At 39.6% G+C, this 16,085-nt stretch overlaps 1 protein-coding gene across 4 annotated transcripts; it reads left to right on the top strand.

Moving 5' to 3' along the window:
* The first annotated feature begins 178 nt into the window (after positions 1–178).
* On the top strand, positions 179–15,593 carry LOC108048630 (glutamate--cysteine ligase). Of its 4 annotated transcripts, XM_017129407.2 has the most exons (6): positions 179–344; positions 739–878; positions 12,171–12,797; positions 12,944–14,121; positions 14,247–14,428; positions 14,495–15,593. In XM_017129407.2, exons 3-6 carry the CDS (start codon positions 12,173–12,175, stop codon positions 14,682–14,684), a joined length of 2,175 nt encoding a protein of 724 aa, XP_016984896.1. In that variant the 5' UTR covers positions 179–344; positions 739–878; positions 12,171–12,172; the 3' UTR covers positions 14,685–15,593. The 4 variants fall into 4 exon arrangements, with proteins under 4 accessions (XP_016984896.1, XP_016984905.1, XP_016984913.1 ...); XM_017129416.2 differs by having other exon boundaries at positions 179–878; XM_017129424.1 differs by lacking the exons at positions 179–344; positions 739–878 and adding an exon at positions 9,931–10,053.
* Positions 15,594–16,085: the final 492 nt, after the last annotated feature.

Genomic DNA, 16,085 nt, shown 5'->3' with positions numbered 1-16,085 from the left:
TAATTAAGAAAATAAGAGGGATCTAAGTTAAATAGGAAATAAAATCTAAGGCACCCAACATTTAAGAAGGCATCAACTAGTTAAAAATTAATTTTTTGAAATGTCTGCACGTGGTGTTGTGCCTTGCTAGTTATCGATAAGTAAAATGCTCAGTGCTTGACCCGTCAGTGTTTCCGGCTTTACCCCAGCTGGGCACACTACGAATTTGTATTTAAAGTGGAGCGTTTTATTGTTTTTGGCATTCGTTTGTGTTAATAACGCTGTTTACGTTGGCGGATAACTTGGCGGCAAAGGAAACGCAATTAACAACCGCATTAAGCTAAACTACAAATAAAATAAATACGGTAAAAACGAGTGGAATTGTTGTGAAATACCCACACGCACACCATCGTCCGTCGTAAACCACACATTCACACCCGCACTCTCACTACTCACCAGTTCCAATTGGAAAGAACCTTTCCGATTGGGGGAGCACGTTTCGCGCAAACTTCGCCTGTGATTTCCGAGATTTCTCGATTCCGGTGTCTGCCGCGCATTTCTATATTTAAAACTAAAAACTGAAAAAATACAAATTTGAAGAACCTGTCGCAATATATGTTTACAAGGGAGCAGCTGACGCCGCCGCCGCAGCTGTAAATTTGAGAGGGTGTGAAGTGAGGAAAACACGCGACCTGCTAACATAATCATTTGTTTTTATTTTTTTTTAAAAATTAATAAACGTGGTTTCGATTCCGATAGAAATACACCACACCGCATACCACCAACAAAACAAAAGGCAATCGCGAGAGAGCAAAAACAGCGGTAATTTCGGCAAATAACGTTACACAACCCCACTAAAACTGCAGCAAGAGAGCGACAGCGAGAGAGAGCAAAAGGAGGTCAGTGCACATATCATATCAAGTTCAATAATGGAAATAATAATACTTAGAAATGTTTTTTCGGGCTTTTTTTGGGTGTTTTTGCGACTTGTTTTAATCGTTTCTAATTATTTCAAATCGAAATTCCTTTTAAATGTGGAAGCCCCATTAAAAAGGGCCACCTGTGGGAAATTGTCTATTTCGTTGTGTTTTTTATGGATTTTTATAACCGGCATGATGTATTCTGTCACCTTCTCATCTTCGATTTTTAACATTAGTATAATAATAATAATAATCGAATTTGTGATCACGAACACCGGAATAATGATCCAAAATGATGAAAAATATATATACTCAACTAAATATTCGTTAAATTTTCTAAATTTAAATAGAACACTGTAAGCTAACAAACACTGCAGGAAATTTTGCAGCTTTGCCAAAAACGACTCTTCAAAATATTCCTATAGGCAACCACTTTTTTTAAATAAATAATTTTGATTTGGTTTTTTTACTTGATTTGGGTATGGTAAAATATATAGTATTTGTAATGAGCAAATCGACTGAAAGGATCACTTCCCGGTTTTTGGGAATTATGCCGCATATGTTGTTCCACTTGTGATTTGTAGTTAGAGCAACAGCTGAGAGCACAACTACAAATTGCTGCAAATTTTCTTATTGGAACGAGCACGCGCGTGTTCCGTTGGTTTTGTTTGTGTTTGCGTTTTTCTGGTATGTGTGCGTTTGCGCCTTCCTTTTGCCGGTAAATTGGTGTTGTCCATTTGGATGTTGTTGCTTTTTCCCCGGGTTGTTTTTGTTGCTATTACTGGTATTTCATTTAACACTAGTGACGCGGCAAGTTTTATAATGATTTCACTCAAAGGGGGTCAAAGTGGCACGGCCTTGGGCTCCGTTCGGCCCACAGCAACCGGTATAATATTAGGAGTTACCAGAAGAATCCATTTAAAAATTTCAAAGCTTTTAATTTTTAAATATAAAGAAATTCCTAAAAGATGTTTAAAAAGATAGAGGTTTCTAGAAGAATTCAAAACATTTTAAAATGTAAACTTTCCCATTTTTGTGTCATTTTTTTGTATGTTTAGAATCCTTAGGATTTTAAAACCCTAATAAGTTCACAAAATTAAAAGGATACTTTGGCTAATAAACATAAAAATAGCCTCTTAAAGTGCTAAATAAAACAAAAGAATGTCAGTGAAAAATTAGTTTTCTAGCAATACAAAATCGCTATGCATTTCAAGAGATTTCCTAATTCAAACTAGCTTGTTTTTCTAATTTTCTGACCACCGCTGTCAATAATTGTGTCTATAGGTACATTTTGTAAATGCGTAATTACCAGGGCGGCCAACCATTTTTTATTGATTTTCTATGTTCTTTGCCGTAATTACCGGGCAATTCGAATGTAAGTACTCGATAGACTTTGTTGTATTGTATTTAATTGTGTGTAGTTGTTGTGGTCATAGCCTTGACATTCGTTCATTTTTATGTGCATGCGATTTACACCCATTTCCTTTGCCCTTTATTCGGTTTTTTTTTAAATATTTTCGGGTGGGAAAATACGACCTTGGGTGGAAACTTCTGGCATTCTCGTATTCACCCATTTGGCGTGACCAATCAAAAATTGGGGTGAAACAAATGGAGCTAATCACTCCGATATAAAGCCCCGCACATTCATGGATTTGTCGAGTCACTGTTTGCCGGCGAAAGTGACGTCACTAGCACGCAAGCAGATTGCTCATACGCCGTGTTTGACCGATCGTTAATGGGGTATTCCTCTCCAGTAACGCCCCAGATAAAGATCCCCCCGCCAAATAACAGTGCTATAAGGAAATGTTTGGCCGGAATTTCACCACAATATGCAAAGCTTCCGTCTGACGTCATTTCAGGATAGAGGGGATAAAACGGGAAAAAGAGAAAGAGAGAATAAACAAAAAACCAAAAAACATCATATCACTTTGCTTTCCTGATCTATCAGCATGAATATGCAGAAATATCTGACGAATTTTGCCCGTGACTCATAGCGCTTAAAACGCTTGAATACAGTAACGTCTCCAAATAGTAACCCATAAACAATATTAGAAAACTACATACATGTTTTCTTGGCAACAGGCTAAATATAATAATAATATTTCAAATGATCTGAGGGTTTTATAAGTGCGCTCATAAAATTTTTAAATTTGCATAATTTTTAAAGACAAACAAAAGGAAAATATAAGGACTTCAAATATTTTTGTATGGGTTCGTTTAACAAAGTGCCTACTGTATTTGCCCTCTCTGTCTAACGCATCTCACGATCAATTACGACTGTTTGTTATTTGATAACAGCGTGCGAAAAGCAATCAAAGCTTTTCAATGCTGTTTCCAGTTGTGACATTTGCAATTACTATCGCACCATGACTTGCGCCAAACGCCAACTATATAGATATACATACATATGTATGTAGATATCAGATAGATAAGTACATTACGCATACGCCCATGGTCCGCTCAGATAGAAGTATTTGACCTTGCTTCAAGTAGCCTTTATTCAGCGGCCTAATCCCAGTCATTGTCACGCACCGAAAAACCACTCAAAACGCCATAGGCATTTGTTACACAGACCGAAATATTTCGATACATTACGGATTTATTTAAAAAGAAACATTACTTTAAAGTTCAAACCCATTAGTCAATTGAAATTGATTCGTTTAATGATATCTATTCCATATCATCATGATATTAAAAACAAATTAAAAAAATACTTTTATCATGTTTTTCCCATCAAATGTTGAGATTTAAGGGTGTTATCTATGCTATATCAGCATGATGTCGGAAAAAAAATATATTTCTTTAATTTTCTCAACCTTTTTTCCAGGCTGGTATGGCAAATCACCATGACATACTTTAATTTTATCATTTTTATAATGTAAAGCAGAATTTGTTATACATTTTTTTTCTCGGTGTAACCTTAGGCTACGCTCTCCACCAGGTGACAATTTGCTGATGCGCATTAGCGGCCGACTTGTTTGAGCAATCGTTTTTACAGCTGTATTATTATTATTATTGTTACCTGTGATTGCCATCATTTTTTAGTGCACGTTGTGTCCTTGCTTTACCTTTTTTATTGGTTCTTCAAAAAACAGGTACTACGGGTAGAGCAAGTGGTAATATAAATTAAATAATTAGTACACAAAATGGCCTTTTTTTTTAAATATTTTCAATGCTTTTTGAAGCTGCTGAAATGTATAGTTAAATACTAATAAAAATGTATTATTTAAGACACATTCAAAACTTACAGTAAACTGCTCTATTCATGACATTATTTTTAGTAGTAGTTTGCAAATTTGATGACCGCAACCAATACGAATATCACTTAAACTTAAATTTAATGGCTTTAAGTGGCAGTAGTTTCAGTAGTTTTTAAGAACCACAAACTTGTTTTTTACGTAAGAGCTATTGCCTGGTGCTAAATCTATTAAAGTTCTTCGGCGTATTATTAAGTTTCAAGCAGTTTTGATTACATCGACTGTAACTTAATAATGTACTTAAATAAATAATATTTTTCTCAATTTTCAAATAATTCAAATTGCGATCTCGTGACTAAGAGACTTCCGAAGCTCGCCCGACTAACGATCTTAACTCAAACTTTATTACTCATCCCTCAAGTGCAGTGCACCCCTTTCAGTACCCCTCGTTAATTAAGTAGCGTCGCCAGGAAATGAATTTTAGCAACCAAATGCGATAAGTCACATGTTTGTTAACAGGGTTTTTTGTTTTGTTTATCGGTTTTTCTTGTTATGGCTTTGCACTTGCATTAATTGTTTTACGATTTTACGATTCGCACACACAAACTAAAGGATCCTAAGGACAGATCAGTGGGAAATATTCACTCGAACCCTTGGCCTTTCCCGTATCATTTGGTTTCAACTGTCGAGCAACCCGACCTTTATAGAGCAACTTCAGTGTTGATTTACCACAAATGCGCCATGGCTTAAAGCAAATATACAACTGTTTTTCAATTAGCAATCTTCATTCCCTTGGCAAAAACAGACAAACACAAATTGAAAATTCAAAAAAACATCTGGATGCGCAAAAGTGTCACATGGTTCACATAAACTGGAGAGCGGGGGACGAATAACACCCGCACTCTGCAGCAGATTGTTAGTTATAGATCCCACCCATATCTATTGTTTCTACCCGTTTTTTGTCATCGAGTGCGTCACTCCTGCGTTTCTGGATATTTGTTTGCACTCTACTTTACGCAATTGAATGACGAGCGACTGTTAATTAAACAACATCTGACAGCAAATTCATATATGTTTATAAATATATATGTATATGGACACGCATTCATTTGCACAAGTGCATCAACAGCAATAACAATTAGCAAGCAACGAACGAAAAACCACCGAAAATGATTAAGCCATCGGCCCACACGTGCTATTGCCATTTAAAGCGTTAAATGTGGACGAAAATGAGTGGGGAAAGGGGTGTCATTATTAAATGATTGCTAATTTGAATAACATACACATCATTCACGTCTGTAGAAAAATACATACTGCAAGGAAACGTACCTACGAAAATTGTACAAATGTGGTAAACAAATGTTTTTAACCTATTTTTTATTCTACATCTACATTACATGTTAAAGTTAAAGTTATGTTTCTAATTCTTAAGTGGAAAGGAACAAGGCTTATGTTGTATCAAATATTCTATATATTTATGATTTCTTTTAATAAATTTTAGTTTGCATTTTATGATAATAATAATTGATAATAACTAACCCTAATTAGAACCCTTCTTATAACCTTTCCACGCCCTGCGCACTATCGACAGGCAATCAATTAAGAAATTAATATTTTTACTGTCGTGCAGGTTGTTTCTTTTTCGATTTCCGCGCCAGACGGAATTCTTCGCGCTGGTTCCCACATGCATATTACACACCCACGCCTCCCAAAGGGGGCCCCAGTTGCCCGGAATCCTCCGGAACCCCCCGTAATACCCTCATAATCCCCCTCGTAATCCCCCTGCTGCGACTGTCACGGCCAAAGAGAATTTATTACGTCGCACAGAATTGCGACGACCGTTTTATGAGTCGTATACGTAATCTGTCCGTTATCTTATTATTTTTCCTATGCACTTTGCTTGGCAAAGGCATATTTCCACATCTTCCTCGGAGAACTCAAGATGCATGCTTAGCAAGTATTAAATTCATCTCACAAGAGTTCCGATTCATTGAAATATTCCGTTGGCCGATTCATGGAAGAAGATTTTGCAACTTGTTTGCGTTTCGATTTCGCTTATACTTGCATTTCTATCTGCAATCTGCACATATCGTTCCACATCTTCCTCGGAGAACTCAAGATGCATGCTTAGCAAGTATTAAATTCATCTCACAAGAGTTCCGATTCATTGAAATATTCCGTTGGCCGATTCATGGAAGAAGATTTTGCAACTTGTTTGCGTTTCGATTTCGCTTATACTTGCATTTCTATCTGCAATCTGCACATATCGTTCCAAATCTTCCTCGGAGAACTCAAGATGCATGCTTAGCAAGTATTAAATTCATCTCACAAGAGTTCCGATTCATTGAAATATTCCGTTGGCCGATTCATGGAAAAAGATTTTGCAACTTGTTTGCGTTTCGATTTCGCTTATACTTGCATTTCTATCTGCAATCTGCACATATCGTTCTCATCCGTTCAATTCTGCCGCTCTCTCACTTAGTGGGAAATGGGAAATAGGTTTGTTTTCTATTTCACTTGCTGTCTGGCGACCCTGAAAAAACATGGCAAAGGCATCGCCATGTTGTTTGTATGTTTTGTTTTGCATTTTCTATTGCTTCTTTCCGCATTCGATTCGAAATTCTGACTGTACACACAGAAAAACGTCATTTTAATTTGCATGTGTTCAAAGCCATGTTTGTTAAACATTAACTGGGCATTTTATAAATAAATAACTTCTATAAAATAATATTAAATTTACGTTGATCGGATATTTTACCAAAGGTAATTTACTTTACAAAGTGAAACGCCAGAATAATGAATTTTAAATTAATGCAATGGCGATTCCTTGTGTGGCAAACAAATCTATTTATAAACAGTTCAGGTCGAGCCCTTTTTATTTATTTTATTTCGGTACTGTTTTAACAATACATTTTTTTGGCCGCTTAGATTGCATTGATTTACAAGTTGACTTGCAGTTATCGAAACCAAATATATTTTCCTTCATTGTGTATAGAAGGCGGATGTTCCGATTCTCTTGGTTTCTGTTCGAAGATCATGTTCTCGTGATTATGACTTGTGATTGACTGCTGATTTGGCGACGCCATTTAAAGACCCTTGAAACTGTCAAAAAATAAAAAGAAAAAATCAAATTGCGTATACGCAGTGTGGTGCGAGGTGGGAAAACCTTCAATTGCCCCAAAATATCGTGCGGAATTTCACCCGAAACCGAGAACATTTGATAAAGAGTTGTAATCAGCGCTTTTGTTGACCATATGTCGCGTCTTATTAATTTGGCTTATCAGACGGCCGGTCACTTATGCGACTTCCCAATTGTCTTTTATCGTATTTCGTGCGAAAATTTGTAATGTACTGCAAAAAGGCCACAAAAATCGTGTGACTCATCCTCTAATTCTTAGCCTTCTTTTCGTAGTTTAAAATCTAACAAACACACCCTCAAAATGGTATCATTTTGGCTTCGCCTACTGTTTTCATAAATGACATGGCAGAAAAAAAACGCAAGAAAAACAAATAAAAAATAAAAACCAAATCATTGTGTGTGGCTGCCCTTCGACAATTTCGATTGCGTTGGTCAGGATCAGAAATCAGGCATCAGAAACGTATAGAGATTCTCGGCGAACAAATGAATTATATATATTTACATATAGGTCTGTAAGGGCGGTGACGTGCAATTAAGGCGAACATGTTAAAATCACAATTTACCCATTAATTAACAGCCTCAAAAGCTAGCAAACAAAAATAAGAGGAGAACAGGGAAAAAAGATAAAAATTCGTGAGAATAACATTTTATACAAAAATGTGCATTTTAAATTTAGAATTATCTTGCTAATTACAGCAATAAATAAATATTATAAAAGTTGAATCTAAAATGGAGGATCAAAATTATCTTATACTACACATAGGGGTCTTATATGAATCTAGACTATAAAATGTAAACTTGTAGGAAAAATTAGAAACAATATTAGCAACATGATATATGGGCGGCGACTTGCCTTCCAGTAATTTGCCTAATCCCCTAAGAAATATAAAAACGGAGATGCCGTAAGCATTCCTGGGGTTCCGCAGCAAAATGCAATTACCGAATGAGGGGCACTTGGGTGCCTTATCTAACCCTATTTCATATAAACACACAAGTAAGTACGAGTGGTGCATGCTTGTGCAATTGAGTCTTATCTAACCGCATTTGCATCGTCGCAGTAAGTCAGCCAGGAAATCAACCACCCACCCTATCTTTTCCGAACTTTTCTGAGCCAAGAACCCAGAAACAGGAAAGATACCCATTGATAAACCCACGAGTGACCACTCGAGAGCGCACTCCTTTCCAAATCTTAAGCTTGTTGATTTCATTTTCGAGTTCCTAATCAATTGGTTGCCAGCTGTGATAGAAGATTCCAAAAGTGCAGGAATTAAACATAAGTGTTTCGTTTTGGGATAGGAAAACAGTCATACAATCGTTCACAAATAAACAACAGTAGAGTGAGGGTATTCTGATTGATAGGAAAAGATTAATTGGTTTGTTATAATAAAATCAAAAATACCGATAAGCGGCAAGATTGGAAAATCCAGAAGAGCAGGGGTTAGCATGATAAGTTTTGAATCAGGCAATCGATATAAATAAACCATATTCAGCCAAACGAAATGTATATAAATAAATGCTGTCCCTGAATTCTGAAGGCCGATATCGGATATGAGGTTTACAATATAATATACATAACCCGAGTTATTACAAAGTATACAAGTTGTGACGACCAAGTTTAAGCAATAGGTTTATAAATACTGGGTAAAACTGGTACAAAGAGGGTGGATAGGTATCCATTAATTTGTGATATCGAATTCACTTGAGAGTAAACACTATTACCCGAATACTAGTTAGATCGATTTTATAGTTATTATAAGAATAGGATCTCTTTTGTTATAAATGAATAAAAATTAAAATAGAGCCAAGTATTTGGGACCAAGGAATGTGGCAAATAAATCTAAAGTTTTCCTTATCGAATTCTAAAGTACTTGCCGTGCAAATTCCAGGTACTCCCCAATACTTACGATCTAGCTTTTCCGGAATGCAACAAAAGAATTGCACTTGCGACGGGACCAGAGTTTCTGGCAAGACTACCTGGAAACTTGCCCTCTCCGATTTCACAGAGCCTCACAGAGCATTGAATCATTTTCGGATTTAGAAGCCTAGCCAGCCGAACCGAACTGAAAGCGATGATATACTAGGGGCAATTGATTGAAATCTATGCGTTTCCTCTCCGTCGCATTGAATATTATAAAGTAGCTGAAACTTGATTGGCAGTTATTTACAATGCAGATGTGTTCGTTCGAGTATTTTGTGGACAAAATAGCTCCCCTTTCCCCGCCGCAATCTTTATGGGTTGGTGGTAAATCACCAACAAAGTCCCCGAAATCTATAAATATGTACTAACTAATATATATAATAAGCCCTACTCACAGATTACCAGATTCGCCAAAAGAAAAAGAATGAATTCTATACCCGCCTGTCGAGTAATTCTAAATATAATAAATAACTGGCCAAATAATTATAATGGCACTCGATCACTCGATCGTTTCGAGTGCGTCCCGTGCTCCACGGATCATTTATGGATGGGTTCGGGTCCGTTTATGGCCGATCGTCCAGATATGGACTCCTGCCCCTGCTCCACATTTTCCCAGGTCTTCCGTTTTGGCTGTGGGTTCCCAGTAAACCCATCATCGACGACGGACTCGGATTCTTCGGTTCGTCGTCAACCGATCCGATCGCATCGACATCGACATCGGCAGCGTACCGCTCCGTGAAAAGCTGGAGTCTGGCCGCGTATATATTTAGTCGACGTTTGGCCGTGGAGCAACCAAAACCTTCTGGCATTTTGCAACCAAGACACGGAATTTGGACATTTCCAATTCCAATTTAAAATCACTAGTGTAAATAGCCAACGAGCGATCCACATAAAAAAAAGGTATCCTTTACGAAAGTGAACTTAAGTGAACTTTTTTTTAAAGTGAATTTATATTCAAGTTTATGTGCAAAATTGTTAGTTCAAAGAAGATCCTTAGAAAAGAAATCAGTTGGTTGCTGTTATTAATACAACTAGTCCTAAGATCCAATAGATCTTTTCTATTTTAACAATACTAGATTAATAGAGGATTTTTAGAATATTTGAGGATTTATCCTAATTTAAGAATTTAATATTGGCTTTAGAATAAATCGTAAAGAATTCAGCCAAGGATTTTGGAAATTTAATTTATACAGATCAAACTAAAGGGAATATTATTTATTTAAGGATTTGATATCTCAAAAAGTTTAATTTTTTTTAAACAAAGCATAATTATAATTATTATTATAGTTAGCATCGAGAAAAAATAAGAAATATGAATATCTCCAAGAAATTTATTTAATTTAGTTAATGAGTTAAAACCTAGCCAGTTTTCTTAGGGACAATATTTTATTGGGATAAATTCTATAATAAATATGAAAGGTCTTTTTTAAGGTCTTCTTATAGAACACTTTCGTTATTTTTTTGAAAGCTTTGAGAAGATATAATTATAACCCAAAGTTGCACAACTTTTTTGGATTCGTTTAAATACCGTGAAAGATCTGTCCAAATATAATGGGATTCAATTTCAAATGGCAATTAACAGTGAACAGTGGCTGAAATACTGCACAATCGTGTCAAGAGCTCGAACTGTCACTCCGAATTCCGCTGTAACTGGCATGGTTTTGGCCACGTTCGGGCTTATTATAGCCATTATAGTACGCTCCACTGAGCGTTAGTTGGCCTGACTTTGATTTGGGGGAGGCTGGTGCGGATCGGATACCGATGGGGTGAACTGAACTGAACTTAAGTGAAGTGGAGTGGAGTGAAGTGGAGTGTTCTTTGTTGTAGTGCTGTGGTGCCGGTCGTAAATCTGCGATCTTAAATTTCCGATTCCCCCGTATGATTCAATCAGTTCGAGTGGCGCACGGCAACCTGTCGGCTGTCTAAATATACATATACTATATATTTTGTACGCCTGATCGCGGCACACGGGTGTGGAATTATACCCAAAGGCTGCTCTTACCCCCTTATCAATTATTTGATTAATATTTGGTCGTCGCGCCTTATCAATTAATTGAGTCAAATGTTGTAAATCGTAGCGGGTGACCAAGGAGCAAACAAAATAATGCACACGAATGCACTTGGGTCCCAAAAGATATAACGTCGATAAATAAATTGATTTAGGAGGAATTTAAACTAAAATTGGAGGTGAGACAATTGGGAGGGCATTGACTTCCGATTGGCGATTAAACATGCTTGTTCAGGAAAAAATATTTCAAAAAGGTCGGGTTACAAACCGACATAAATCAATACTTTTAATGCATTACTAACTCTCCCATGAACTCAGTATTTCTTGAACACTTCAAGTAGTAGTTTCCATTTTAAAAACCTTATTTTTTCTGCTTAAAAAAAGTAATTTCTCTTGAATAAAAGTATTGAATATATATGCTTTAATTGATGAAATGAATTGAAATGTGAATAAATCAAATCAAAAATGGAATTCCAAGTTTCGACGTGTAGATTTATTACTGTATTCATGTTTTCATTTGAAATTGATTAGATTTTGAATCGGATTGATAAGAAGAATCAAAACAATCGCGGGGCAGTATCACAGATTGATATTGCTGTGCTTCCTTCTTCTCTCTTTTTTCTCCGTGTGTGGCCCAGTCTCATTGTTTGTGCAACTGCACTGAAAATGCAAATTACAAATTGCAATTATTGCATCGGCTGCAGTTTTGTATGTTTCGAATGCGATGACGATTGCGATTGCACAATGTGCGAATTGGAATGGAAATGAAAATGGGAGGGAGGTGGGCAGGGTGTTCCGGGTGATAATGGCGCAGTAGTCGTAGTAGTCTGTCCCAGACGTCACACCGGATTGGATCGGATCGGATTGGAACGGAACGGAACGGATCAGGTCAGGTCAGGTCGGGGCAGCGAACAGCAAGAAACAACCAAAATTCTTAGGTCTTACCTTAGCCCTCAAGAAGTATTTGGAAACCTTTCAGTAATCCCTACTATTTTTCCTGTCTTTGCAGCAATGGGTCTACTGAGCGAGGGCAGTCCACTTTCCTGGGAGGAAACCGAGGTTCTGGCGGACCATGTCCGAGAACACGGGGTCAACCAGTTCATCAACCTGTACCACAGACTCAAGGATCGGCAGGGGGACATTCTCAAATGGGGCGACGAGGTGGAGTATATTATTGTCAAGTTCGATGATGAGGACAAGGTCGCCCGAGTGGCCCTGCGTGCCGAGGATCTGCTAGCCAAGCTCAACGAGAAGGAGCTCGCCGATCCCAAGGGCGTCAAATCGCTGTGGCGTCCGGAATACGGTGCCTACATGATTGAGGGCACTCCAGGCAAACCCTTTGGCGGCCTGATGGCCCACTTCAACCTGGTGGAGGCCAATATGCGCTATCGTCGCGAGGAAGTCACCGAGCTGCTTGGGAAGGATGAGTGCGTCATGTCCATCACGAACTTCCCGCGCCTAGGTGCCCCCAATTTTACCTATCCGCTGGCCCAACCACGTCCCGAGGATCCACTTAGTTCCGCTCGCTCGCTCTACTTCCCCGATGAGGCCATCTTTCCGGGTCATCCGCGCTTCAAGACCCTCACCCGTAACATTCGCAAGCGACGCGGCGAGAAGGTGTCCATCAAGCTGAAGGGTAAGCATTGTGACTATATAGAACTAAGGGTTGTAAACGATGCAGCGGCCGGCTTAAAATACCCTAATAGTTTTTAAACCACTGCACCGCTTACCAACTCAGAGGCGCATTCAAACAGCTAACTAATCATATTTGTACCCTTGCAGTTTTCAAGGATGCAAAGACCAAGTTGCCGGTAGAGGGTGCCCCGCCTGGAGAACCGGATGTGGTGCTCCTGGACGCCATGGGCTTCGGCATGGGCTGCTGCTGCCTGCAGCTGACCTTCCAGGCCTGCAACATCACGGAGGCACGCCGCCTCTACGATCAGCTGGCCCCCCTCTGTCCCATCATGTTGGCCTTGACCGCTGCCTCGCCCATTTACAGAGGCTACCTCACGGAGTCGGACTGCCGGTGGAACGTGATCAGCTCCTCGGTGGATTGCCGCACGGAAGAGGAACGCGGCCTGGCGCCGCTGAATAAGCAAAAGTTCCGGATTGCCAAGTCGCGATACGATTCCATCGACTCCTACCTGTCGCCCGAGGGGGCCAAGTACAACGATGTGCCGCTCACCTATGACGAGTCGGTCTACCAGCGTCTGGTAGAGGGCGGCATTGACCATCTGCTGGCCCAGCATGTGGCCCATTTGTTCATCCGCGACACCGTTTCGCTGTTCAGCGAGAAGGTGCACCAGAACGACAACGAGGACACGGATCACTTCGAGAACATCCAGTCCACCAATTGGCAGACCATGCGCTTCAAGCCGCCGCCACCGAATAGCTCGATTGGCTGGCGTGTGGAGTTCCGACCCTGCGAGGCTCAGATCAGTGATTTCGAGAATGCGGCCATAGTTTGCTTCGTAGTGCTGCTCACCCGTGTGATCCTCTCCTACCAGCTGAACTTCCTTACGCCAATCAGCAAGGTGGACGAGAATATGCAGACGGCCCAGAAAAGGGATGCCTGTCGCAAGGAGAAGTTCTGGTTCCGCAAATCCTCGAAGACCACCGAGCAAAGGGCAGCCAAGGCTCAGGCTCAGGCTCAAGCTCAAGCTCAAGCTCAAGCTAAGACCAATGGCAAGGCCACTTTGAATGGAGGAAGTGTTGCAGAGAATGGCAATGGACTGGCCGATTGTAATGGCAGCGAGAACGGAGACCAGGAGGAGCAGCAACCTCTGACCAACGGTTCGGCCAAGATGAACGGACACGGCAACACCAATGGCACCTCCAACGGCACCACCAACGGCACCAATGGCTCCTCCAATGGCGCAGACAGCGATCACACCGACACCGATGACGAGGAGAACGAGCTGTTCCAGCTGCTGTCCATCAATGAGATCTTCAATGGAAAGGTAGGTCTCAATTACATATATATTTAAATAAGTTCAGCCAGCTCACAGAGCTTTGAAGGTCACCATTTATTAAAAGGGTGCATACTTTACCAAGCAACTAATTCCAACTTCTCTGCCCTCTACAGCCCAATGTGTTTCCCGGTCTGGTCCCATTGATCCGCAGCTATCTGCAGTCCATGGAGGTTGACACAGATACCCATTGCACTATTGAACAGTATCTGCGCTTCATCCAGAAGCGTGCCGCTGGCGAGCTGATCACCACGGCCACCTGGATGCGGGAGCAGGTGCTTAGCCACCCGGACTATAAGTAAGTTATATCCCCATAAAATGTCTGAAAATAAGCTAATCCAAAAAACCCTAATTATTTATCCAGGCAAGATTCCGTGGTGAGCGAGCGCATCAACTACGATCTGCTGAAGCGCATCCAGGGCATCCAGGAGGGCAAGCAAGTGGAGCCTGCGCTGCTCGGCCAGGGGTATCATTCCAAGACCAAGACGAAAGACTTCATTCCGCCGGCGCTGCAGAAGCAGCTGGCCAAGAACGGCTGCTGCGAGGAGAAATGATCAAGGAGCGCGCTGCGGACGCGTCCAACGCAGCTGGCCGTCGGTGGCCGGCGCATGTGATTCAGGTTTTGTGGATCCGATTGGGTGTAGTGCGGCATATGTTGAGGGCAAAAGCAAAGGCAATGGCGAAGGCAACGGCGAAGGCAAAACGAAATGGATACGGAATGGAGCAACATTTATCAATATTATTTTTATAGCATAATTTAAAACGGATTAACAATTAGCGTGCACCAAAATCCTAATTGTGGACAAATGTTTTGCGGCCGTGCCTGGCCTTTGGAAATGAAAGGCAGGCAGAAGGAGGAGGATGGAATAAGGAATGGTTAAGGGGCACAGGAGGATTCCTCGCGAGGATCCCCAGCCAGCCAGGATATCCCCTCTTTGGCCAGGTTCGTCATCATTTCGATGGGATCTCGAGATCCGATCCTCGAGCCCTCAATCACAACCGATTTGCAATAGTTAAATAGAGAACAAATAAGAACTACGAAGTCTACTATATACCACGTCAAGAACTACAACAACATAAATCTCAACCAAGTGCCGTTCCACAAGACCTACAAAAAATATGAAGAATACATATAGTTCAAAACGAGGCAAGGTTAAAAGCGTATTTTTGTTTGTTTTCGTTTACATCATATATATTTATTATTCCTATTCTTATAAAATGCAAGTACAATGGAAAGTTGTTTATTTTTTTTTAATAGATATATTTACACACACGCAAAACACACTTATGTATGTCTAAAAGTGGCCTGCTGTTATTAAACTAGATATGATAAGTATAACTAAAACAACACTTGTGCTATTATAATTTATTGTGTATGTGATTGTTTCACCATTATAAAACTATTATGATTTATTGTGACCACAAGCAAGCAAATAAACGGAAAAAATTGTTGAATCTTTAAACTATATAGAATCGGGTCGCCTAGGTCTTAGGGACTTTTGATAAGATGCCTTCTAAAACGAGAAACTGTACTTATTTTAACGATATATACCTAGTTAACGTTATTATAAAGGGGTTTCCCCTGCGAAAGGTAGACTTAAATAGTAAATTGCGAGTTTAAAGAGACGGTTATAACCAAATAAAAAATAGATTTATATGTGTGCCACAGGCAAAAAATTTACCCAAAAAAATTTGCTAGCATTTAATTACACCTTTTTATAACGAAACCAACGGACACCAATTATTTGCTTGCCCTCAAATAACAGTATTTTGATATAAACCACCCTATGTACTGTCCACCACAAACAAGTTAAATATTCTATGCAAATAAAGAAACGTTTTGCTAAAAACCGAAACAAAAAGCTTTTTTTTCGTTAATTTAAATTTATGCGCCAAGTGGGGCAGCCCCACGATGTCTAAAATCGATAACGATAACAAACCAGCCTGCCCCACCT

The sequence above is a fragment of the Drosophila rhopaloa genome, unplaced genomic scaffold (assembly GCF_018152115.1).
Source record: "Drosophila rhopaloa isolate 14029-0021.01 unplaced genomic scaffold, ASM1815211v1 contig_3, whole genome shotgun sequence".
Lineage (NCBI taxonomy): Eukaryota > Metazoa > Arthropoda > Insecta > Diptera > Drosophilidae > Drosophila > Drosophila rhopaloa.
Note: the sequence above shows the minus strand (reverse complement) of the source record. Positions and strands in the feature narration are given on the sequence as shown.